Source organism: Panicum virgatum, chromosome 8K (genome assembly GCF_016808335.1).
Source record: "Panicum virgatum strain AP13 chromosome 8K, P.virgatum_v5, whole genome shotgun sequence".
NCBI lineage: Eukaryota > Viridiplantae > Streptophyta > Magnoliopsida > Poales > Poaceae > Panicum > Panicum virgatum.
This window is the reverse complement of record NC_053143.1, coordinates 4753096-4777103: the sequence shown is the minus strand read 5'-3', so window position 1 is coordinate 4777103 and position 24008 is coordinate 4753096. Positions and strand designations below refer to the sequence as shown.

Below are 24008 nucleotides of genomic sequence, written 5' to 3'. Positions count from 1 at the left end.
AAAAAGCGGCGGCATGCCTGGCAACAATGATTGTTTCAAAAGGAAAAACTACCGAAAGTGCCATATATAGAACATTACCTTCTACGAAATTGGCCTTAGACACTTGACTACTTGGGGTAGGAGCTAGCTAGAGAGAAGTCTGCCTCAGCTCGCTTGGCCTGAATGTGGAACACTAAGGGCAATTCCAACCCACAGTGTGTGGATAGTGTCTATGTTGCCATATCATCAAGACGCCTCATTTAGAAACTGCACTCTAACCCGTATGATGTCTTGGTATGGATTCTTATTAAACTCACTCTCTTTTCTCCACTTATGATATACTCCCGGCCTTCGTCCAAATATCGGAGTCGTCTTAGGGTTGTGCGCAGTGACAAAGGAGGGGTTGCGGAGCCACGCTTGCAATTAATCACGACTTCGTTTTAATTCCGTCGGCGCCTGTTCAAGTGCTCCATTAATTAGGCCGCTAACGTCGCTCCAAACGCAGTTGCCGCGCGCGCGCCTGTGGAAACGCTGTTGCCGCGCGCGCTTGTTTCCTTTCTTTTTCGTCTTTCCCAGCAACACGATTGCCGCGCGATTTCCTTTCCTTTTCACCATGCACGCGCAATTCTTTTCCTTTCCTTTTCTTCTTTGCCGCGCGATGCGTTCAGCTCTAGTCGATGCAACCAAAATTGAAAATCAAATTTCTTTTGCCGCCCCTAAGGTTGCACGTTCTATATAAGACGCCCAGGGCTAGAGAACGATGCAACCCTTCCATCTCTCTCTATCTCTTATTCACGCTGTAGTACAGCAACAATGCCTAGGCTACAGATCGGCGCGGCATGCAGCGTCGTGCCACCCGGCGTCATGGCGATCCATCGCTTGCGGCGTGGAGCAACTCGGCGACGCGGCAGCGTCGAGCAACTCGGCGGCACGGCGGCATGGTGAAGGGCAGTCTCGGCGGCGCGGCGGCGTCGAGCAACTCGGCGGCCCGGCGGCATGGTGAAGTGCAGTCTCGGCGGCGCGGCGGCGTCAAGCAACTCGGCGGCCCGGCGGCGTGGTGAAGTGCAGTCTCGGCGGCGCGGTGGCGTCGAGCAACTCGGCGGCCCGGTGGCGTGGTGAAGTGCAGTCTCGGCAGTGGGTGCCAAGTGCCAACGGGAGGGAACGGAGGGGGTATTTGAAGTAACGGAGGTGTGGCGCTGCATGTAATGCTGAGCAGGAAACGAGGAGCTGCGAGCGTCTGGGATGATGTGAAAACCGTGGTCCCGTGCTTAGACGTCACCAATTCTTGGAAGAAAAAAATTTTGGTTAGACGCTCCCGGTTAATGGACGGTGTGAGTATGTTTTCCATTTATTATGAAGACACAACATCACTTCCAACACACAACTTGTAGTGTCTAGCATATTGGTTTACGTGTTACTAACTCTGGCTCTTGCATGAGATCCAGTTTCTTCCTCTCTCTCCACACACACTGTCTCATATGGCGGTATAATTAATGCTATCGAAACAATACCAGTATAGAGAAGGTTGGAGATACCCTAATTCATTATAGTTCATTATTTAATGCATGTAGGGTTTCTCAATTAACTATATGTCGGTATAAATTGAGAGCAAGTATTATAACAGGCTGTAAGTAGGCTAAATGCTAATGTGGCTAATGTAGAGGAGAGAGAGAAGATGAGTGAGAGGAGAAACGGGCTTCTATCCAAGAACAAAAAAAACTTTGTGAGAGAAACAAATGGGTCATATATTAATGGTGAAAAGCAAACTACTATACGAGTGAGCTGAGAGATAGACTGTAAGGATTCTTATTACCGCCACCAGCCGGCTGTATTATTAACCTTCCTCTGAGATCGAGAAGGCATCCCACATGGATAAGGTAACAAATGCTAATAATTAGGGGTACCAAGGTCACTTCACTATATTATTAATTAGTCCAAAAAATCTACAATTGCACTTGCACTTGCACTTTTTATAGAACGGAGGGAGTATATTCATCCGCTAATTAATTTGATGTATTTGAGTAGTGGAGAAGTGGTTTTGTACATATTAATATTGCATATCTAAAAATGGTTCAATCCAATATGAAAAGAACTGCATAAGTATTATGTCTGCATCTAAATTGTTTCCATTATACCGTTATAAAAAGGTAACTGAATACTGTAACCCTAAACATATCTAAACTACTTTTCTCAGTTATTTTTAAAAATGACCAAAAGCAACATTTAAATCTACATCTCAATTATACATCGATTCTGGAGGCGTGAGACAGGAGGTAGGAAAAGATAAAGGTGGGGCATATTAATTAATGAAAAGAATCTTAATATATGAACCCTCAAACCCTTATTTTTAGAGACAATTTCAAGTCCTATAAGGGCAAGTATAACAGTGCACGCAGCAGCTGTCTTTTTGTCACAAACAGACAACTGAATAGACAGCTTGTATAATAGGTTGTTTGTTGGCTGTCTGTAAGGTGATTAATTCAGACTTTGACACACAAACTCATGGTGATCTAGTGTATAATTGATATGTGTAGTCATTTTATTGCATACATGATAGAATGCACGATACATTCAAATAATCCGTTGTTTGTTTATACGCCTTGTTTGTTTGGCATTTGCTAGGCCAATTCATCCGTGTAGCACGCAAGGAAAGCCCAAATCATCCGTGTAAGGAATGAGGGACTGATAGGAAGTATTAAAGCATGGAAGAAAATCTTTACAAAATCTTGAGACTAGCCGCAAATTTCCACAATTTAGAGAAGTATTTTCATAAATACGAGTAGTGTTTTTTTATTGTATAGAGTAGTTGTAGTATATAGTATTATTTTTTGTGCTTTATAGTAGTTCATAACATATGAATCATGCAAGCATATGAGGTCATGCCGCCACACAACAGCTTCACCACTTTAGCGGTCCATATGAAGTCATACTATGGTGGAAATAATTCCACAAGTCATTAGCCACTTTTTTTCTTGTTCTTGTAAGCTATACACTACTGAAACTCATATGATGAATAATTGAACTAATCAATTCTATGTCAGATTATTCCCGGTAGAATCTCCATATAAAGAAGAACACACTGCCTGAAGGTGAAAATTCCAAGCCCCACGGATTTGCAACAAATCAGTTTTGGTGGTGCCATATGTTGATGAGCACAAGAATATTATGTGCTCCCTAAGCCTAGGGAAGTTAGAGGCATGTGGAAGGAATATTTGGGCTTATTTTTTTATAATAGACGTGTCCAGAGGTACTGTACACGTCCTATGAAGAGTGCAATTATTTTCTAGATAAATTAGTATGGTAATTACTTAATCTTTGTACACTTATTAATTAGACGAGCCCACCTGTTGTGGCGTGCTTCTTTCGTACGCAACCACAGTATGTAAGGTAATTTCAGGCTGGAAAATCAATTTTGGTCACTTGATTAGGCATGGAACGTAATTAAATGAGTCCTACTTTGGTCAAATACCTAAGATATTGTTCTTTTGTGAGACTTTTTTGATTGCACAGTTGCACAACAATTTTAGCCATTAGGATTTGTTTGGAGCTGAGGAATGCAAAACAATAGAATGGAAAAAAGCATAGAAAAATGATAGAAATGGAGTGACAAAGAGAGGAACATAAAAACGCAGGAAAACTTCTTTGCAACAAAGGAGGAATGGAGTGACAAAGAGAGTAGCATAAAAACGCAGGGAAATCTTGTTTGGAACAGAGGATCGAGTTGAAATCGTCGGAAACCTGTGGGCCCCACAAAAGTAAAGAAAAGATGCATCCATGAACCATATCCTGGCGGTAAGAGCAACTCCAACAGCTTGATTTTTCTTTTTTCCCGTTTCACCTTTTCTCAATATAGAGAATTGATGGTGAAAAAATCTACTCCAACAGATTGATTTTCCATCTTCTTTTCCCCTTTATTTTTTCTCAATCCCCAACAACATCTCCTCAATCCCCAATAGAAAGGGGAGACAGATGCGTCTCCCTTTCCTCGTCGCCTCCCTCAAGAAGTTTCCTCCATCACCGCTGTTCCAACGGCCGCCCCCGCCTCCAGCTCTGATGGCCGCTGATGAGCACGCGCCCTACCAACAGCCGCCCGCCTCAAGCCTCACCACTCCTTGCTCGCGGCTATTGTGACTGTGAATTATGACTGTGAACCTTGGTATTGTAACTGTGAACCATGGTATTGTGATTGTGAACCAGAGGTGGCTTGCAGCGCCAGGGACACAGCACAACACAGCAAGCCGAAGGGGGTGGACACCCCGTGGCTGAGTATGGGGTGGCGGCGCTCGCCACAAGCTTCGGCGCGTGTTTATGGCGGAAGGGAATGGCCGCTCCACAGGACGACGGCCAAGAAAAGCTGGCCAGGAAGGCAGGGGTGGCGCAGGAAGCCGACACATCTTTGGCGCTCTGCCGCTTCCTAGCATCGGCCCACCGCCGGACCGGGCACTGCCGCACTGCCGCATTCCTATCCTGGTGGCTGTCGTCACCAGGTGCTGCGCCGACAGACGGACGAGCGTTGCTCACCCTGCTCGCCGATGGACGGCGGGAGCAACAAGGAACACGAGGGGAGGGAAAAACGAAGTGAAGAAGATGTGACAATGACAAGTTGACCCCATGTGTCAGGAGGGGGAAAGGGAAAAGAAAAAATCAAACTGTTGGAGTACTTCTCCACTATAAGTTGAAAGTGAGAAAAGGGATTCCCCTATATGGTAAGAAAGGGGAAAGAGAAAAATGGAGTTGCTCTAACACGCTTCCCATTGACGTGTTGACAAGCATGTTGTCTCACAGCCAGCGAGTGTAAATGAAAAAACAAAACGCTCTTGTTCCGGCCCACTGAATCTTATCCCTCTCTCCCCTCGTTCTCATCCATTATTCTGTCTTTACTCATATATCCAATCGTTCTTCATCTAGTTGATCTTAGCAAATAAGAAAGCAAAGCTTCTGGCCGGTGATTGGGCAGCGGCAGAAGGCGGACTGGTCGACACTGGACAGGCCCGTTGTGGCGCAGCGGACAGGCCCGGTGATTGGGCAGCGGCAGAAGGCGGACAAGCCGGCCGTGGAGCAACGAACAGCGGTGAGCCAGTGACGAACCAGGTTCTTCATTTGGCGCGCCGGCTGTCCACTCCTTCTGCAAGCGCACTGCCTCGGGCTAACGCGAAGAAAGAAAAAAAAACAAGAGATCGGAGTGAAGTTTCTGTTTCCCGTGAAAAGCATCTACCTACAGTATTCCACAGGAAGTTAAAGGAACCAGCGTTTCTTCCCTGCCAAACAGCTCCTCTTTCCTCCGTGTTCTGATTCAATTCCTTTTATTTTCCTTTGAAATTCTTTTCATCCAAATGGGACGTAAACGAGCCGGCATCTTTTTATTAGTCCTATATATATAGAATTTTCTTTAAAATATCTTAATTAATTAAGGAATACAGTACTAATTAACAATCCATCAACTATTTAATCTTATATTACTCAAGCAAACATGCCGCAAGCAAAGATCGAAGATAAGCGAGGGAAAAGGAGGCGGCGTGACAGCAATTATTAGATGAACAGGAAAATCTACCGAATGGGCTAGAGAGGAGGATTACGTTCTACAACGCCTGAGGTAGGAATGGAGGACTGAGAGGCCGGTGCGCGGAGCCGCCCCTCATCCGCGACACGGCTCCTCCTGATAAACACTGTGTTCGGCTGGTCTGCAGCATCCAGCCCCTGCAGTATTTCTCTCTCACATTACTCCAGCTCCAGCCTCCAGCCACCAGTCAGGTAACAGTATTTTCTCTCACATCACTCCAACTCCAGCCTCCAGCTCCAGCCTGCCGAACACGGTGAAAATAGGATGCGACTCTGAGCTTGAGGACACTACACTAGCCGCGCCCGTGTGTTTCCGGAGTGCGAACAGGTCTATGATGATCCATTTGTATCACACACCCGGGGCGGTGGTTTTGTGTGTGCGCGCGGAGGTGGTTTTGGGCGTAGGCTTTCATCCTTGGAACATATCAGGTGCAAACTAATCTATTCGTAGAAATCATGCAAACTTTAACATGGACCATCGGATCAACATCCAAGGGGAGGGCGCAGGGGGAGTGGGAGAAGGAATTTACAAAAGTGTGATTATCTAATCCAAGGACAGGCGGTTAATTGTAAAGTTACGCCTCTTCCCATGTCCTTGGATATTGATCCGGTGGCCCAAATTGAAGTTTGCATAGTTTCTATGAATAAATTGGTTTGCACTTGATATGTTCCCTTCATTCTTACTCTATATAGAAAACAAATCACTTTACACTAATTAGAATGTGTATATAAGAATCTGCCAAATATGAATAATAAATATAGACAAATATAATCATTTTATTACTATTTTATTAATATGTCTTAAAATTTCTAGAATAATTTATATTTTATGTAAGTTGTACGTGACTTAAAAGTATCAATAATTTAATCGTCCACTTGCCCAAAACTTCGGCCCTGTTTGGTTTTCTCTCCTTCCTAGCGCGCACGTTTTTCGAGAATAGAATCTTGCATGCATGGTGGTCTAAATGAACTCTATTTGTAAAACTTTTTCAGGAATTGGTGTAACTTTTTGCGACGAATCTAATGATGGTAATTAATCGATGATTGGTTGCAGTGATGCTACAATAACTATCATCTAATCGCGCGGTCAAAGGCCTGATTAGATTCTTCAGGGTTCCTAGCACGGGGGTTCTGAAGTTAGTTTTGTAAACTGGTTTTATTTGACATCGTAATTAGGGCACGACAAGTTTATTATCAAACCCAGGCACGACTCATGGCACGCCTTCGTGCCGTGCCGGCCCAAGCACGGCCCTCCGGATACTTGCAATTTAATTTATATGCATCGATACAGAAATATTGCTATTGCAATTAGAAAGCGTATAAACCATCGATGGTATGAAAATTATATGATTTTCTTGAATAGATAATATTCTTTTTTATGATGGTTGTTAATTAGAAAGGAAGATTAACTGTCGTAATAGAACAATGGGCTATGTACTGGTCGATAGGCTATTTTCGTGCCGTGCCAGCCCAAGCACGGCCCAAAATGCGGGCTGTGCCATACGACCCGTCATGCTGAGATCTTAGGCACGGCACGACCCTCATATTCGTGTCGTGCGGCACGGCCCAAAATATTTTGTATTGTGCCGTGCTTTGGATCGTGCCAAACGGTCGTGTCGCAACCCGCCCAATTCGTGTCGTGCGGCACAGCCCAAAATATTTCGTATTGTGCCGTGCTTTGGATCATGCCAAACGGTCGTGTCGCAACCCGCCCAAAAATAGCACGGCGCAAGTCCCAACTCTAGTTATGCTTCGTACTAGACAAGTTGCAGGGAAGACTAACTGTACAGCGAGAAAAGAATAATGAGTCCCCCTACGAGCAGGAGCAATGGAGCTCGCCTTACTAGTAGTGTTGCTGTGTTGGCCATAGGATCAGGCGGGTAGTAGTTATCTCAGGCCCCGTTTAGTTCCCAAAATTTTTTCTACAGAATCTGTCACATCAAATTTTTCGACATATGTATGAAACATTAAATGTAGTTAAAAAAAATAACTAATTATACAGTCTAACTGATTAGCACGAGATGAATCTTTTAAGACTAATTAGTTCATGATTGGACATTATTTGTCAAGTAACAACGAAACGTGCTACAGTAACTTTTCACCCTACTTTTCACAAACTAAACGCGGCCTCAGAGAACCACCATAATGGAAAATAAGGAACTTTACTTTCCGCTTAGAGAAAAATATGATCCGTGAAATGGACGCTTTAAATTTCAACAATTCGGTTTATTTATTTTAATATGTATGGAATCTCTATAAAATCTGTACCAGGAATAATGCCTAAGCATTTTTAGGCTTATATATGATCATTTTTTTATGCAAGTTGCAGATGACTTAAAGTACCGATGATTGAAACGACTTGCCGGAAGCTTCATATCGCCAACTAGAAGGACGAACAGTCGTCGTTCATACTATGCAAGTTACAGGGATCGGAAGAGCAGGTCGGTAGAGCGAGAATGAGTCTTCCCTACGAGCAGGAGCAAGTGTGGCCGTAGGATCAAGCAGTGGTAGCAGACACCTCAGAGAACCATTAGTGGAAATTAAGGACTTTATTTTGCGCTTACAAAAAAAAAGTGTGATCCCTAGACTGAAAGATTTAAATTTAAACAATCTTTTTTTGAGCTAATTTAAATTTAAACAATCGGGTATTCATGCTCGGCCAACAAGTGCCCATGTGGGACCCATTTTTGCCAGCGCGTGACGTGGTGAACCAGCAGCCTGGGTGGCTAGCAGCGGCAGTGAGCATGCAACGACCGTCGGCGTCTACCGGCGCGAGTTCGACAATTTCCTGGCATCTCCCACCGGAATTTATATTCAAATAAATTAACTAAGTAAATATTGTTGATTAGAATTTGAAAAAAATAGTGCTATCATGTATAAGAATCAAGCGAGTAATTTTCGAAGTGTTTTGGAACACCCCATCATTTACCTCCCTCTCTCTGAATTGCGTTCTCAGAAGATTATTTTCATCCTCCAGCACCTGAGATATATCATTGTTCTGATTTTCCACCATGCTAAAATTATTATCATCTATGCTAAAATTATTATCATCTGGTGGTCTAAATAACCCCTTGTAGTTGCGAAAGGGCTTGTAACGTAGTGGTTACTGTAGCCTCAGTAGCACCATCAGGTCTTGGGTTCGACTCCCTGTGTTCAGTCTTCGAAGATGCTCATAAGTGGTAGAATTTGCGTATTTATGTTCATAGGGGTAAGTGTGCGTGTATTATAAGTGTCTGAGTTGTACTATGTAATCTGAAAAAACCCTTGTAATTAACAATTTGTGATATATACTTTTAATTCAGCATCATCCACTATTTAATCCCTCCTCTTGTTCTAATTTGAAGTCGCGTTGTTTTGTATGTTTACCATTAGCGACCGAATAAAAATATTGATAATACATACTAACCAAATTAATATCTAACCCTGGAACAGCCGGCCAGAGAGCGATAGGGCAACCACCGCTTGATCGCATCTTCCATTAAGTCACCTTGGGCCTCAATTCTACATTGAGCACGACATTTGTACTAGGACATAGCTAGGGCCTTCTTCTCGGGGGGGGGGGGGGGGGGGGGGGGGGGGGGGGGGGGGCACGATCCGCAAAATCCGACGTACCTATACGAATCGTTTGCAGTCTTTTTCAGCAGGATCTAGACACGGAGGTTTGGAAAGTAGCGCATGACAGCATTCACTGCATTCTTTTTCAGCAGGACTAGACACGGAGGTTTGGAAAGTAGCGCATGACAGCGTTCACTGGTGAAAGGACTGGCAGCAGCGAGAGCCATTCGCCCGCCTCAGCCAGCAAGATGCCAAGCGCCCGTTTCTTCTCTCTCCTCTCCTGTACTCTCTCTCCTCCACGTAGGATTGAGTCCGCTTATAATCTACTACAAAATCAACACAATTATTTGTGTCGAAAAAAAAGACCACATTTATTTACACGGCAAGTGCGCAGAAATTCCACCCGTTGTCCTGTGGTTCCTTTCACGCGAGAGTCGCCGGCGCGGTGTGCAAGGATCAACTTGTCTGCAGCACTTGCTATCCATTCATAGCAAGTGGTCACCAGGTAACCAGGTCCATACCAAGTCAAGTCAATTAAGGTGCAAACAAACCCCAGCTTACGACGATTCATGTCTGCGTCAAGTAGTACATCTCCAAGGTCATGCAAGGCCAGTTTTGCCTGTTAAGAGTTAGTCAGTCAACAATGGCTGCAGTTGAGACTTGAGAAAGGGCAAAACAGAGGTGGAGATGATCAGGACATCACGAAAGCATGCTTTGCCCCTAGTTTATCTATGTCCTTCAAAAATTAAGATCTTTATGCGATACTTACTGAGGGGAGTAGTTTTAATAAAAGATAATAGCAAAACGGTAATTAGCAAGAGAGCAAAAAAATGTTGCTTTTGTCACAAAGATGAAATATTAACACGTTATCTTCAAATAATGCCGGTTTGCTGATGTTGTGTGGTCTGCTGTTTACAGCGTTAGGTCGTTCTCAGCCTCATAAGGTGCCTTGCCCGACTGACTATTTGTTGCTGCAGTACTGGTTCTACTGCCGACTATTTGTGCCTTGCCCGACTGATCAGCTGAGACTTGTCTAGGAAGCTGAAAACACTATGGCACTGGCCAGTGGAACTGTAGCTTGCTCTTCTACTTTTGATGTAGTAGTTTGTTTTCTTAATTTTCTTGTGAAATGAGATAGATGAAGCATCACCAAACATGAACCTGATCGTGTCAAATGCATCTTCCAGGTTTAGCATTTGTTTAGAGCATACCGTGTCATATAGGTTCTTCTGTTCTGAATTTTCCTCAAATATTCAGGCTATTTGCACCTTTGAACCATCCATGTGAAATTGGGCACAGACTTCTTCTCTTCAGCATGACATGCCGGAGCTGCTGTTGCAGCGGTCACGCTTGTGAGCTGTGTGCTGTCCCGGCTTGCCACTCGGAGCGCACGGCGGCGTGGCTGCTGCGCCACCGGGCGCCCGTTCTCAGCGTTGCACTGTGATGACAATTCTCTGAATCTTTTGCTGCTCCAGAAATTAGAAGCGGCTTTCATGTTCTCAGCGTTGCACTGTGATGGCCTGTTCTCGAGCTCATGGCTGATGTGAGTTCTTTCTGAGAGGAACATTTGGTTGACGATGCCATGTTTTCACTCGTAGCCACGCTTGCAAAATGCCTCCGGCGTGTTTGCAGGCCATCGGTCAACGCCATCGGTGAGGTCAGGCATTTCGTCGAACACCCACTCCACCTTCCACGGCACGCGTGGCGCCCAGGCTCCCCCACACCGTGTTCTTGCGGCGGCCGTTCTCTGCCCCCGTTCTGTTGAGCCTGCTCCCTCGCGACGAGTAGCAGGACGAAGAGGCAGTTCCGCCGGGCAGTACGCCTCGCCGCAAACGACGTCAGTGGAATAAGGAACCAGCGTGCTCCTGCCTTCCGCCGCCGGGGCTGGGCCGGCAGCCCCGCTCAGTCAACGCGTCATCGAAGGGAGGCGAGGCAGGTCCTCTGGCTGGAAGTGGGGACGGGGGCACGGAGGCGAGAGGAGGAAGAAAACGGATCCCCTTATGTAATCTCGTGACCAATCTCATCCGCACAAATCTAATCTGACGGTCGCTAGGGCCTCAGGGGTGGACGGTATTTCATTTACCGTCCACCCCTGGATGTCAACACCCCACGCAGCCGCCGCGTCCGGCGTCCCCGTCGTTCCCCGCGCGCTCGGCTCACCTTCCGCGTGCCGGTGGCCTCCTGAAGCTCTAGCATAACCTCCAGGTGGACGGGGCCGCCGCGGCGAAGGCCTTCCCCGTCCGCTGCTCGCTGGCAAGAATGCTAACGAGACGCGCGCCCTGCGCCGCTGCAAGCTTTGGTCAGCCCAAGATGCCGCAGGCCGTGCGTGGCTGCCTCCGGTGATTCGCTTGCGTCGCCGATGGGGACGAGAGGACAACGGCCATGGCGGAGGAACAGGCGCGCCGCGCGCGTCCGGCTGCGCGGTGGCGCAGTGCCCGATGTTTTACGGCCAAAGAGAGTAGTCAAGCCATTCCGGCTTCGCGTCTGTGCCTTCCTCTGCTTTCGCTGTTCGCCTGTTCCAAAACCATCTCTGCACTACACTGTTGCTCGTGGACTGGAATGGTGACAAGACGACGACATGGCACTGCATGTGTGCTTCTTCTTCTTGCTCTGTGAAGGACCTTGAATGGAAGATTCTAAAAAATTCTTCAAGAGAACAAGACCTATGTTCCGAATTAAATTCCGACGCACCCTCTTCTAACCGCCAAGGTAACACTAGCCAACACGTGACGAGTTTACCTAGAAACGGTTAGGAAAAGCTCAACGCAAAAGTGAAAAACAATTTACTCGAGCAAGACGCAATGCAAAACGGAAGCTTGCGAAAATCGCTGGTAAAGAACGTTCACTTAAAACTCCGAGCAAAGAGCACAAACTAATTTGCTAGCAGCAAACATAGATTCAACATTCAACAGGTCACGTCCACAAGCTCATGTTCATTTGGTGAAAAAGCTAAAGCTAAACCATTTCTCAACTATCAGCCAAAGCAAGCAAGTAGAATCAAGACTACTAGATAAGCAAGATTAGTATATGTGCTAATTGATTAATCCAAAAGCTAATCGGCAAAAGCTAAGCCACTCAAGGACTAACAGCAATTAGCAAGGAAACCTGAGCTGCCACGTACTGTGCTGGACACGAGCTGCTCCTGCACAAGCACAAAAGAAGTGCCTGCTGCTGCCGCTACGCTGGGCCGCGCGCCCCGCTCCCCACCTGGGCCTCGCGAGCGTTGGACTGGGCCGCCTGTGGGCCGCTGCAGCCCACTGCAGTGCGTCGCCCTGTGCTGGCAGCGAGCAGAGCCGCAGGCACCTCGCGAGGGGCGTGATTAGGCATCACTTGAGGCGATGATTTGGTCAACCGCCATCTGAAGTGCAATTTATTTTCCCCTTCAAGAGCAGATAATATTTTGGGCTGAATGTTAGTCTCAAATCCGGTGAAGACAAAATTGATGACATCACTAACATGGAAAGAGAAGTCCATTCTAAAAAAATCTATAACTCTTAAACCGTGCGTTCAAATTAAATTTCGATTGCACCATCATCTTTCTTATTACAAGATCTTCAAAATAAGACCACACTTGACTTTGTTTGCATGATATTTTTTAAAAATATTTTTTTAATATGAAATAATTATTTTCAGCTACTGGAAACGAATATTTTAATAACACGAACAAATGATTATTTTCTATGAACAAAAAATTAAACATGATGAACAAATAATAATGTTCTCCGAACAAAATATTAAGCATCATGAATATTTAATTGTATAGTATAAATAATAAAAATGAATATCACGAACAAATGAGTTAGCCTCATGGAACAAATAATAGTACACAGCGAACAAAAAATTTAAACATCACGAACATTTAATTATAAAGAATAAGTAATAAAAATTGAGCACCAGGATCAAATGATCTGTATATAACACATAAATAATTAATTTAACACTATGAACAAATAGTTCTATATTAAAATAAAATAGTCTGCATTGTAAACAAACTGAATAAATAAAAAACAGATCTCCATTGCTGAAAATTAATAATATAATAATTACGTGAAATATAATTAATGATATGAGTATTATATAAGGAATATGCAAAAAAATCTAACTCTTTTAATGTTTGCACTTGATGTGTCCATAGTAGCATGTATATTGTAACTCGCTTTTCCATCTTTAGCATGATAGAAACACATAAAAAAGAAAGAAAGAGAAAGAAACTATGGATGGATAAATGCTGATGAAGGGAATAGGTGAAAGCGATGTTTCTCTGATATGTCCATTTAATATAAACAAATAGCCTAATATTACTGCTCTTATCGTATCCATGCAACAAAATAATATTTTATAGTGTGTGCGATCTTTTTCTAGAGAAAAGGAGGAAAGAAAATTGAAGAATAGAAAATAAAATAATAAATCACAGAACTTAGTCCATAGAAAAATAGAAAATGATGAAAGAAAACAAAAATAAAGAAGTTTGTAATTGAATTGAGGAGAAAGATAAATTATACTCATATATTACAGAAGAAATATTTGGGATCGCATTGGAAATAGAAAAGTAAAGAAAGAACAAGAGGGAAATGAATACAAAATGGGAAAAAAGTAGGCGCAGAAGCTTTGCATATGCATGTGTCTGGTCAAATCACAACTCTAATTATTTTGTGAGTCGTGACAGCTAACCACTAGGACCTACCACCTACGCCTCACATGCATGAGTTTCCAGGACCCCGCCTCGCATGCATGCGCTTGTCCATGGGTCAGCTGAAATTGTGTTGGGCCAAATAAACAAATAGGACAATCCACCAACGGATGTATATTTGTTCAGGCCATGGATTTAATATTTATAGCCCGAGTGATGCATAGTCTTCCCGTATCCTGTAGGCACTCTGCTATGCCAATCCCCAATTTCTCGCTTCTCTAATTAAAAAGGAAAAATCGGGTTTACCAACTATCACAAAAATCTGATTTTTAATCTTCAACTATAAAACTGAATAACAAAAGCTATCCAACTGTTGAAACTGGACAAATTTAGCCCCTTAAGTGGTTTTCCATTTTGTGAGAATTAAAAATATTCAATTTTAAACTAAAAAAATCATAAGTAATCCATTTTAAATCAACAAAATATGAAATGGGTATAAATTTTTTTCTAAAAATATAACCTATCTATTGGCACGATACTTTTGAGCTATTAAGATACAATTTTTTCATAATATTTTTTTCTTGTAGTTATGTCTATTATTTTTGAATAACCAAGATCATTCAAATAGCGCAATAATGGATATGTTACATTTTTAGAAAAAATTAGGTACTAATTTTAGATTTTTTTTATTTAAAATGAATTATTCTATATTTTTATTAGATCTAATTAGAATTTTCTTAATTTTTTAAAAACAAAAAATGAATTAGTTTTGATTTTTAGATATAATTAGAATTTCTTTATTTTTTAAAATATATAAAACCACCTTGGAAATAACTCCAAGGATCAAATTTGTCCGGTTTCGATAGTTGAATGGCCTATGTTATCTGGTTTTATAGTTGAAGGTTGAAAATCGAACTTCTGCGATAGTTCAAGGGTGTAATTCAAATTTTTCCCTAAAAAACTTTCTTCTCTGCTCAAATTCTTCCACTCCTATCCCGCCACCTGCTGGTTTGGTAACAGTACCTCGCACAGGGTCGATGCAACCACGCGAGAGGAAAAAAGAAAAAAACAGGGCACTTGCTTTGCTATGGCTATCATGGCCACAACATGTGGCTACACTGAAAGAAAGCATTGGTAAAGTGAGATCACGGAGATTCACCATCTTGAGCAGTGAACACATGACTTCCTGCCTAAACCTTCACATAATGCAATGCATGCCACCTTCATGGAATGATCGGCACTAGTCCATTACCAATGTAAAACATTTGAATCAGGCAGTAAAAATGTTGTAATACCAAACTCAGTTGAAGCTCAAAACTCCAGAAGTGGCTATCCGGCTCGCGCCGCTCTATGCGCGGGTGGCTCGAGCGACCGAGAAACCTTAGCCACCGCCCCTGCTCTGACGCCTCCCTCCGCGCCGCCGGAAGCTCGCGCGGCTCAAGATGAAAGCTGCGGTCGGGTTCCTCCCATGCTCTCCTGTGTTTCTGGGCGGGCGCGGCCGCCTAAACCTCTGGAGGGAGCTCACCGGCGCGAGCGGTGCCCTGTGGTGGTAGGGCTCGCAGGGCTTCGGATCAGGCACGGCGCCAGCCGGATCCGGGCCCGCGCGGCCTGGGCGCGCATGCAGGGCGGCCCGAGCATCTGACAGAGCTATTGGAGGGAGTCACATGTATATACGATAGCTGCCATCTAGCTTTGTTTAACGCGATAAAGATGTAAGAGTACATCGAAAAGGCTAAATATATAGTAGTTATGTCCAGGTCATTTTGCGCACCCACCTCTAACCTTTACCCATCTTTTTTCGGAGATGCTAGCATCCGGACGTCCAATTCGGACGCAGGCGTCAGACGGTTCGACAAGAGGAAAAAATCCCATCACAATATTATCTGATATTGCATGTGAAACACTTAAAATACACTGTTGCAATTTTTGTTTAAAATATTTACAACATCGAAAATCAGCACTTGCAACATCGAAACATGTTAAAAATTTGTTGTTAGCGATCCGTTGATGATGAGAAAAAAATATGCCGCAACATCTGTTTTCATATTGCATGGAACATTCAAATCTCATTGATAATGCAACTTCTAGATAAAACACTTGCAACATCAATCTAAAACACATGCAACATCGCAATATTCAGATCTACTTTTGCAACATCCGCATGAAACACTCGCAATATTGTTCTAAAACATTTGGAACACCTGAAATATATATTTGCAACATGGAATCTGCCCACTATAACACACCCATACGCTCCAAAGCTACGCTCCTGGGTCCTCGACGTTCCACCCATCAGCGTCCAATCGAACAAATTTGGCGCAACACGGACAGAAGTCTACGTGTGCGGGTCCTGAAATTATTTTTCCAACAAAGCCCTGAGCAACTAATACTCAGCAAGACTTACCCGACCAGTGAGTATAACTTAGCCCACATATCTAGACATGCACGGCTTTCTGGCAAGTGAGTTGTTTTTGCAGAAAAACATCTATAGTTGAATCCTTACTTTCAATGTTTTAGTCGCATGTTTTGTACAGAAAGACTCTCATCTAATGTTGGCCTATCTACAACAATCATGTTGGAGCATTGCAATAATAAATCAAAGTAGTTCCATCATTTATCACAAACATCTCTAATTCATTTCTATAAGGAGACAAAGAGATCAAGGCCCTCATAACCGCGAGACACAGCGAATCGATCCGATTTAACCTTGCAAGGTGGACCTAACCAACATGGCGCGAGTATGCCCCGTCGGACCACACGCACCAACCATTCCCCTCCCCGCCTCGAACTACAGAACCGCCCCACCTACATATAGTCAGCCGAGCTCAACGAGAGACCACCAAAAGTAAACATATGCATCCCGTTTCTCCGCGACTACTCGACTCGCCCTAAGGGGTGGTGATGAAATTCTGTACTTTCGAAGCAAGGCAGTACTAGGCTTACCGGTTTCGACTACCTCCTACTCCTGGCATGCGGTTAGTACAATTCAATCCCCGATCAGCACTGCCACAACGACCGGTCCTTAATCGACATAGACAGGGCTAAGACAACCAGGAACCCTGTCCTGCTGCCATACCTAAACATCCTCATCTTTCCCCGTCCGGTCTAAATTCTCCATTTAAATCCATCTCGAAAACAACATCCCATGTACTGGAATATAATTACATCTCATCTCTCGCGAGTAATCCGGAGATTACTCGTCTTCTAAACATCCTATATCTCGCGAGTGCAAGGGATCACTCGTCTTCTACCGGAAACCCATTAAGCATAGCATTTCTATTGTCCTATACATACTAGTATAACTCCGGGAATCCTAGGGATCATGCAACTAGGTTTCCAAACAATTTCCTAAACCTAATGCACAGGTAATAGTTATGTATATAGGTGTCATAATTTAACATAATAGTATGTGCACCGGGGCTTGCCTTCGGGCTGCTGCTCGACACTGGGCTCAGCTGGGCCTTGGCCCGGGTGCTCACACCGCTCTTCCTGCTGAACTTGCCCCTGCTGCTCCTGTGGCTCGGCGATCACCTCGTACACGGCTCACTCGGCGGCGATGTCTACACGTATGCAAATGATATGAGAATGCATGCATAGGTTAAAATCTTAAAATAGCAATGACTAGATGCAACTACTAGTAATTTACACAAAAATTGCACTCCCTGGCCCAAAACATTCCCAAAAAATCCGGAGTATCCGGACAAATACCCGAAGTATCCGGACTCCCAAGTCCGGAATTTCCGGGCCTATACTCGGAGTTTCCCCCGGAGTGTCCCAAACCCGGAGTATCCGGGCTTATACCCGGAGTTTCGCCCGGAGTGTTCCAAAACCCGGAGTATCCGGGTTTATACCCAGAGTCTCCAGACCCGACAGCATTTTCGCCTCAAAAATTGAAATCTTGATTTTGACAAAACCAACCCACCAAAATCAAAATCCTTTTAGATCCTAGTTGAGGGATGCATATAGAGTTGATTGACCAAAAGAAATCACTTAGAACCTCTTAGAAACATAGATCGGGGCGGCACAAGTTTGAATACCTAGGATGAGCTTTTCGTGCGCGAAGAACTTGAAATCCAAGGCATCCTTGGGAGGAGCTCGTGGGGAAGATGGCCCTCCACACGGATTCGAAGTCTCCTTGGTCTTGGGATCGATTCGGGGTGGGGATTTGGAGTTTGGGATTTGGGGAGAGGGAGAGCTTGTGAGGGAAGTGAGGGAGAGAGAGGTAACGGGAGAGAGTGAGAGTGAGGGAGAGAGAGAGTGATATTTTCTATTTTAAATGATTGTGGGGCCAGAGGACAAAAATTATATGAACTAGGAACTCCATGTTCGGAGTATCCGGGCATAAGGCCGGAGTATCCGGATGTTACAGAAACAGACCGCGCTCTGATCAAAGAAAAAAATTGATAACTGACACATGATGATACTGATCAACCAACCAATGCGATGCACGATGGCATGATTTGGCGCAGCTGACTCGTACGTAGGGGTGGTAATGGGTTATGACCCTAATGTTCTATTCACATTCCTACTCGGCTCTTAATTTTTTAGCTCAAAATTGAATAAAATTAGAGCCCAATGCTTTTAAATCTCGGCCCTTAGATTATCTAGACAAAAAATTAAACCCCTTTTATCACCCCTACTCGTACGGTTCCAACCCAACGCTAGCGAGTAGCGACCCTATAGCTGATCGTGATCGCGGCGGCCTGTCTATCAACTAAAGTCCTGCGTTCCTTGTAGAAGAAAGGAGATCTTTTCTTGTATTTGTCGTGAGAACTTATCAGCCTGCACTCTTTTTGCACGAGTCGCGTCGGGAGCTCTCGAGTCATTCTAATTTGATCTGAGAATGAAAAGAGCATTTTCCAACTAGATAGTAGATGCTAGTTATTCCTGCCATTGTTTGCATTTCTTCTTAATGAAAAACAGTAGGGGCCATTATATCTTGAGTTTTTTTTTCTTTTGTAGAGGTCGCATCATTTTCATCGGATGATCTTACAAGGGAAAAAGTGAAACCTGCTTTTCCCAACTGGATGCTACTGATTCCTTCCATCATACTTCTTTTATGACTCGCACTGACATGTGTCGACGCATCGTGCCAAGCCTCAAGGTGCCCGTTGTTCGCTCCTCGGCTCATCCGGAGTACTACTCGTAAAAGAACAGCGCGCGTACGGTGTAACAGAGTCAACTTCGTATGGAGACTGGACACGAGACGGCGTTTGTTAGTGCTCAGGGTGCATTTATCCATCCATTGCCGGCCAGAAGATAATCTTACTGGATGCGGGAGTAAAAAAACCATAATACTTCTACGGTGGCAGGAGCATGTGGGGCGCACAATTCACCGGGTTTTTTTTTCTCGAATTAATTGACCGGGTTCAACCTTGCAGGCTGGGGTTATTGGCCTGTCAAATACTATGACCTTCGGATTGACTTGGTCATCACCCTAGTCTCTGTCGTATCAAATATTTGGACATTAATTTTAATTGCAAAATTAATTGCATAGATGGAGGCTAATTTTGAAGACAATCCATTAAACCTAAGGCCAGTTCCAGTGTATGAAAATAACGAACCGTGGCGCAAACGAAAGGAACAGACCTCACTGTGAGCATCGAACCGTGAAGTCTGACACCAAAATCGAACTCTGTTTCCGGTTCGAACCGTGCCAATTTAAAAATTGAGTTCACACAGCCCCACACGGAGAGAGAAACAGCCACACACAGCCACAGTCCGAGTCGCACGCAACGAACTTACCACTGCAGCTATCCAATTGAACTTATATTCGGATTCGGTGGGCAGCACAAGTCGAACAGAGCACTCCCGCGTGTGGTAAAATCGAATCGCCGCGCAGCGAAATGGAACTGTGTACACTGCGAGAGTCGAATCTTGTGCATCAACAAAAAATCGTATGTTGCAGACACGTGGAACCAACCTGAATAAAAAATCACAGCCGTGCAGAGGAGAACAAAGTCCAACTAATAGCTGATGTTTCTCGAATTTCACGGACGAGCACAAGAGCTGACACGTGGATAGAAGAAGATATTAGTTTTTTTTTTGTCTACAACACACCACCATCGATTTAGACTCGGTCCAAGAGCCGAACCTCGGTCCATTGCAGAACTGCACAGGACGTGGCGATCTCGACGATGCCACGGCGAGAGCAGCGCGATGGAGATGAGTAGATCACCTTGAATTTGCATTATGCATGTGGTGGTCATGCTTATATAAGCTACAATTGGCGAGCAGTGTTCTTGGGCTGGTCCGTGTGGTAGGGGAAAATGAAACTACTATTTACTTTGTGGAATTTTGAGCTTCAACTGAGTTTGGTATCACAACATTTTTGTAGTGATCTCCCTTTTTACCTTCTCAGTGCCGGACTCAAATGTTCTACATTGGTAATGGGTTGTTGGTGCCGGTCATTCATGAAGGTGACATGCATTATCTCAAGGTTTTGGCAGGAAGTCATGTGTTCACTGCTCATGGTGGTGGATCTCCATGATCTCACTTTACCAATGCTTTCTTGTGGGCAAAAGGAAATGCTCTGTTATAATAGTGTAGCCACATGGTGTGGCCATGTTAGCAAAACTAACATGAACTGGATGAAACAAAAACATGGGCAATTCGATGATCGCCGCTCCTGAAATCTTGCTCTTATATCCATCTGATTATCGTAGAATCCGTATCCAGTGTTCAAGGAATCCTTATCTGCGTATCTCATCTCAAGAGAATAGTGATCAGATCGATACGCATACGGTATTCTTCCATATCTGAATCTGTATTTTTGCCAAACTCTTCTAGTATATCTGAAAAATTGGGTCTGCCACCAGGGCGCCGGGCCCACCTGCAGCCTCACGTGGCCCCGCTCCTAAACACCCGCCGGCGCTGCATCCCCGGAGGCTGCCAGGCTGGGACTTGTGGGAAGCGTTTCAGAGTCGAGACTCCTCGCGCTGCTCGATCAGCTAGGGCCTGTCGATCCACCGTCGGCTTGGAATCCCATCTCGCGAGTAGGATTGGAGGAAGAGGAAGCGGAAGCCGAAGAGAAGGAGCGTGGCGGCAAGATGGCTCCCGATCCGGAGGCGGCGGGCGGCGGGCAGGCGGAGCCGCCCGACGACGAGGAGGACGACCCCGACGTCGACGAGGTCGACCCCACCGGCCGCTACCTCCGGGTACGCACGTGTTCCGCCGCCGCGGCCTCTCGCGTTCGCTTCCAGCTGATGTCGGTTCGTCTCTTCGGGTTGGGTTCATCGCCGATTAGCGGGGGGGGGGGGGGGGGGGGGGGGGGGACCGATCTCTGTTCTTGTTCTTGATTGCATCCTGTTGTCGCAAATTCGTCTGAGAAAATAGTTCTTCCTCCCTGACCTCTGCGGTTTCGTGCGTGCATTGTGCAGTACAAGGAGATCGTGGGATCAGGTGCCTTCAAGACAGTGTATCTCTCGATCTTCCCTCATCAGCTGTTTATTAGCAGTAATTCAGCAGCGAATGACAGTAACTAATCCCCCGAATTCAGAGGCATATTCGTAAACTCGAGCAGCCACGCACATAATTCAGTCCTTGAATACTTGCTTCATTAAGAACACTCGCTTCATTAGTTCAAACGGAAAAAAAATACGGAATAGTTGTTTGGTGTTTGTTGCATCACGTGATCCGATTTGGTGGCAGCTACAAAGGCTTCGACGCGGTGGACGGCATCGAGGTGGCGTGGGCCAAAGTGGAGATAACCAGCCGGATCATGGGATCCCCGAAGGAGCTGCAGCGGCTCAAGACGGAGATCCAGCTGCTGCGGTCTCTCCAGCACAAGCACATCCTCAAGCTCTACGCCTCGTGGGTCGACAACAAGAAGAGGACCGTCAACATCATCACTGAGCTCTTCACCTCCGGCAACTTGAGGCAGTACGTGTTTATGTATAACTGTATATGCTTATCTTTTACTACTTGCAGAATGTCTAGTTAATACCAGTGTACATACAAAATTTGGATAAGATTTTTCTTCTTTCAAATATAATATTTGAGAATGTTCATGATAGTTCAATATTCAGATTCAGAATACTACATGAAACATGTCGTTGACATAAAGTTGGTTCTTTTGGCCTTCCATTCAGAAGAGAAACAGCTGTACAGAAGTAGTTAGATTTCCCGTCCCCATTATGATCTATGTTATGTTGTGGTTAGGTACCGTACAAAGCACAAAAAAGTTGACATCAAGGCAATGCGGCGATGGGCGAAACAGATATTGACAGGGCTAGCTTATCTGCACGATCAGAAGCCACCAATCATACACAGGGACTTGAAGTGTGACAACATTTTCATCAATGGGAACCATGGAAAAGTAAAGATTGGGGACTTCGGTTTGGCAATGGTCATGCAGCAGAGGAAGACACAGAGTATACAAGGTAGAGTTTATCTACAAGCCACACTGCCAGATATTTCTCTCATGCAAAGCTTACATGTGTATACATTTACCCTGTAACGCAGGCACCTTAGAATTCATGGCACCGGAGCTCTTTGGTGAAAACTACAACGAGTTGGTGGATATATACTCTTTTGGGATGTGTATGCTTGAAATGGTGACTGGTGAGTGCCCTTACAGTGAATGTCAGGGCTTTGTTCAGATATACAAGAGGATTTCTGAAGTAAGTGACCAATCTATACCTATAAAGTGCCTACCTTCAAGATTTTTCAAGAAAATACCAAATTGCTCATTTTGTTTTATATGAATGGCACTATAATTGTGCAATTGTAGGGTATAAAACCAATTGCTCTCTCCAAGATCAAAGATGCAGAAGTAAGAAGTTTTATAGAGAGTTGTTTGGGTTCAGCAGCTGACAGATTACCAGCAATTGAGCTCTTGAAGAGCCCTTTTATCCTAAAAGATGACATCATCAATGATAAAACCATTAATCCAGCACAAGAACCGGTAGCATTTCCACAAAATTTGGATCTAGATCTCGATGCCACACCAATTTTCGTCTCTTTGTTATCCAACGGAACTCCTGGTGATGGGAAGGAGTCTATCAGCCTGGTCCTTCGGAGGGGAGTTTTTGTGCTGGAAGGAGATATGAGCATCAAGGACCCCGTCAAGTTGTTACTAAGAATTCCTGTCCCCAATGGTAATAACTGTTTAAACATCAAAAGTTCATCTTTGGGTCAGAGAAATTTCCATTTGTATGAGTACCGACGCTGCATATTGAATTTCTTTTGTTTAATTACAGGTAAGTGTAAGAACATTGAGTTCGCATTTGACCTGGAGAAGGACACGAGTCTTTCAGTGGCTACTGAGATGGTGCAAGAGCTTGAACTGCCTTCTTGGAGCATGCCTGCTGTGGCGAAGCTGATCGATGCATTCTTGCTCAAGACGGTACGCGGCTGGAGGCCTTGTGTTCAGGTCGGCCAAATGATTCAGGCAGTGCACAACACTGCATCAGCAGATGGGATGTGAATCCAAACCTCGCGGCGCTTTTCTGAATCCAACGCAATGCAATGTTTGTATTGAGTCATCGTGGTTCAATGCTCATGGTCATCCATTGCGCCCCTCTTGTACATGCTCAAATTGCAATGCCATGAACGGTGTTGCTAAGCACATCTTTTTTTTAATTTGATGATGGCTAAAGTTTGTGCATGCAAGATTACTAATTTCTCTAGATTAGCTGCTGTAGTACTTTATATTATTTTTGGAGTCTTTGATTCATAGGAAAGAGTATCGTTCAGAAACTGATGATGCGTCAGGGTCCCGCCATCTTTTTTTTTTTCCGTGTAACTAAGCTTCTTTTTCGGTGGTAAAGGTGCTGCCGATGTTGCACTCTAGGCATGGTATGGTGACCCTCATCTCAACATCTATGGAGGTGGCCTATCAAATGTTCTTGGTGGTGTCACGACAAGGGCTTCGGCCTTTATGTGTTACAACAGTAATAAAATAGCCATGAAAATAAAAAAGAGGCCCCCACTTGTAGGTTAGGCAAGCTAGTGACAAAGTTATAGAGGGCATGTACAAAGTAGAGATTTTCGGGAAGTTTTCTTATACATCTTCCTATATTTGAGATTTGGTTGCTTCTTGCTGCGCAACGTGCCACAGAGAGCCCACGTGCACTGGTCAGTTCTCAATTAGAGGAACAACAACATGATATTACACATTAGAGGTATTGTCTCTACATACTAATGTAATGATATTTATTTATAGCAGCCTTGACGTATCATCATGATCCTATGCATTGGAACTACTAGGTTAAGCCCGAACTTCCCTCTTGGCTCTTGCTACGTGCATGTGGGGGATGATTTATCATCATCTACCATCTGCCGA

General features: G+C 44.5%; 1 protein-coding gene across 2 annotated transcripts; it reads left to right on the top strand.

Moving 5' to 3' along the window:
* The first annotated feature begins 20608 nt into the window (after nt 1–20608).
* Nucleotides 20609–23426, top strand: LOC120643647 (probable serine/threonine-protein kinase WNK6). 2 transcript variants are annotated; one of them, XM_039920070.1, is made up of 7 exons: nt 20609–20880; nt 21103–21140; nt 21374–21604; nt 21884–22104; nt 22187–22344; nt 22455–22821; nt 22924–23399. In XM_039920070.1, the coding sequence occupies exons 1-7, from the start codon at nt 20773–20775 to the stop codon at nt 23148–23150; spliced, it is 1350 nt and encodes a 449-aa protein (XP_039776004.1). In that variant the 5' UTR covers nt 20609–20772; the 3' UTR covers nt 23151–23399. The 2 variants fall into 2 exon arrangements, with proteins under 2 accessions (XP_039776004.1, XP_039776005.1); XM_039920071.1 differs by lacking the exon at nt 21103–21140 and having other exon boundaries at nt 20615–20880; nt 22924–23426.
* The last annotated feature ends 582 nt before the right edge of the window (nt 23427–24008 follow it).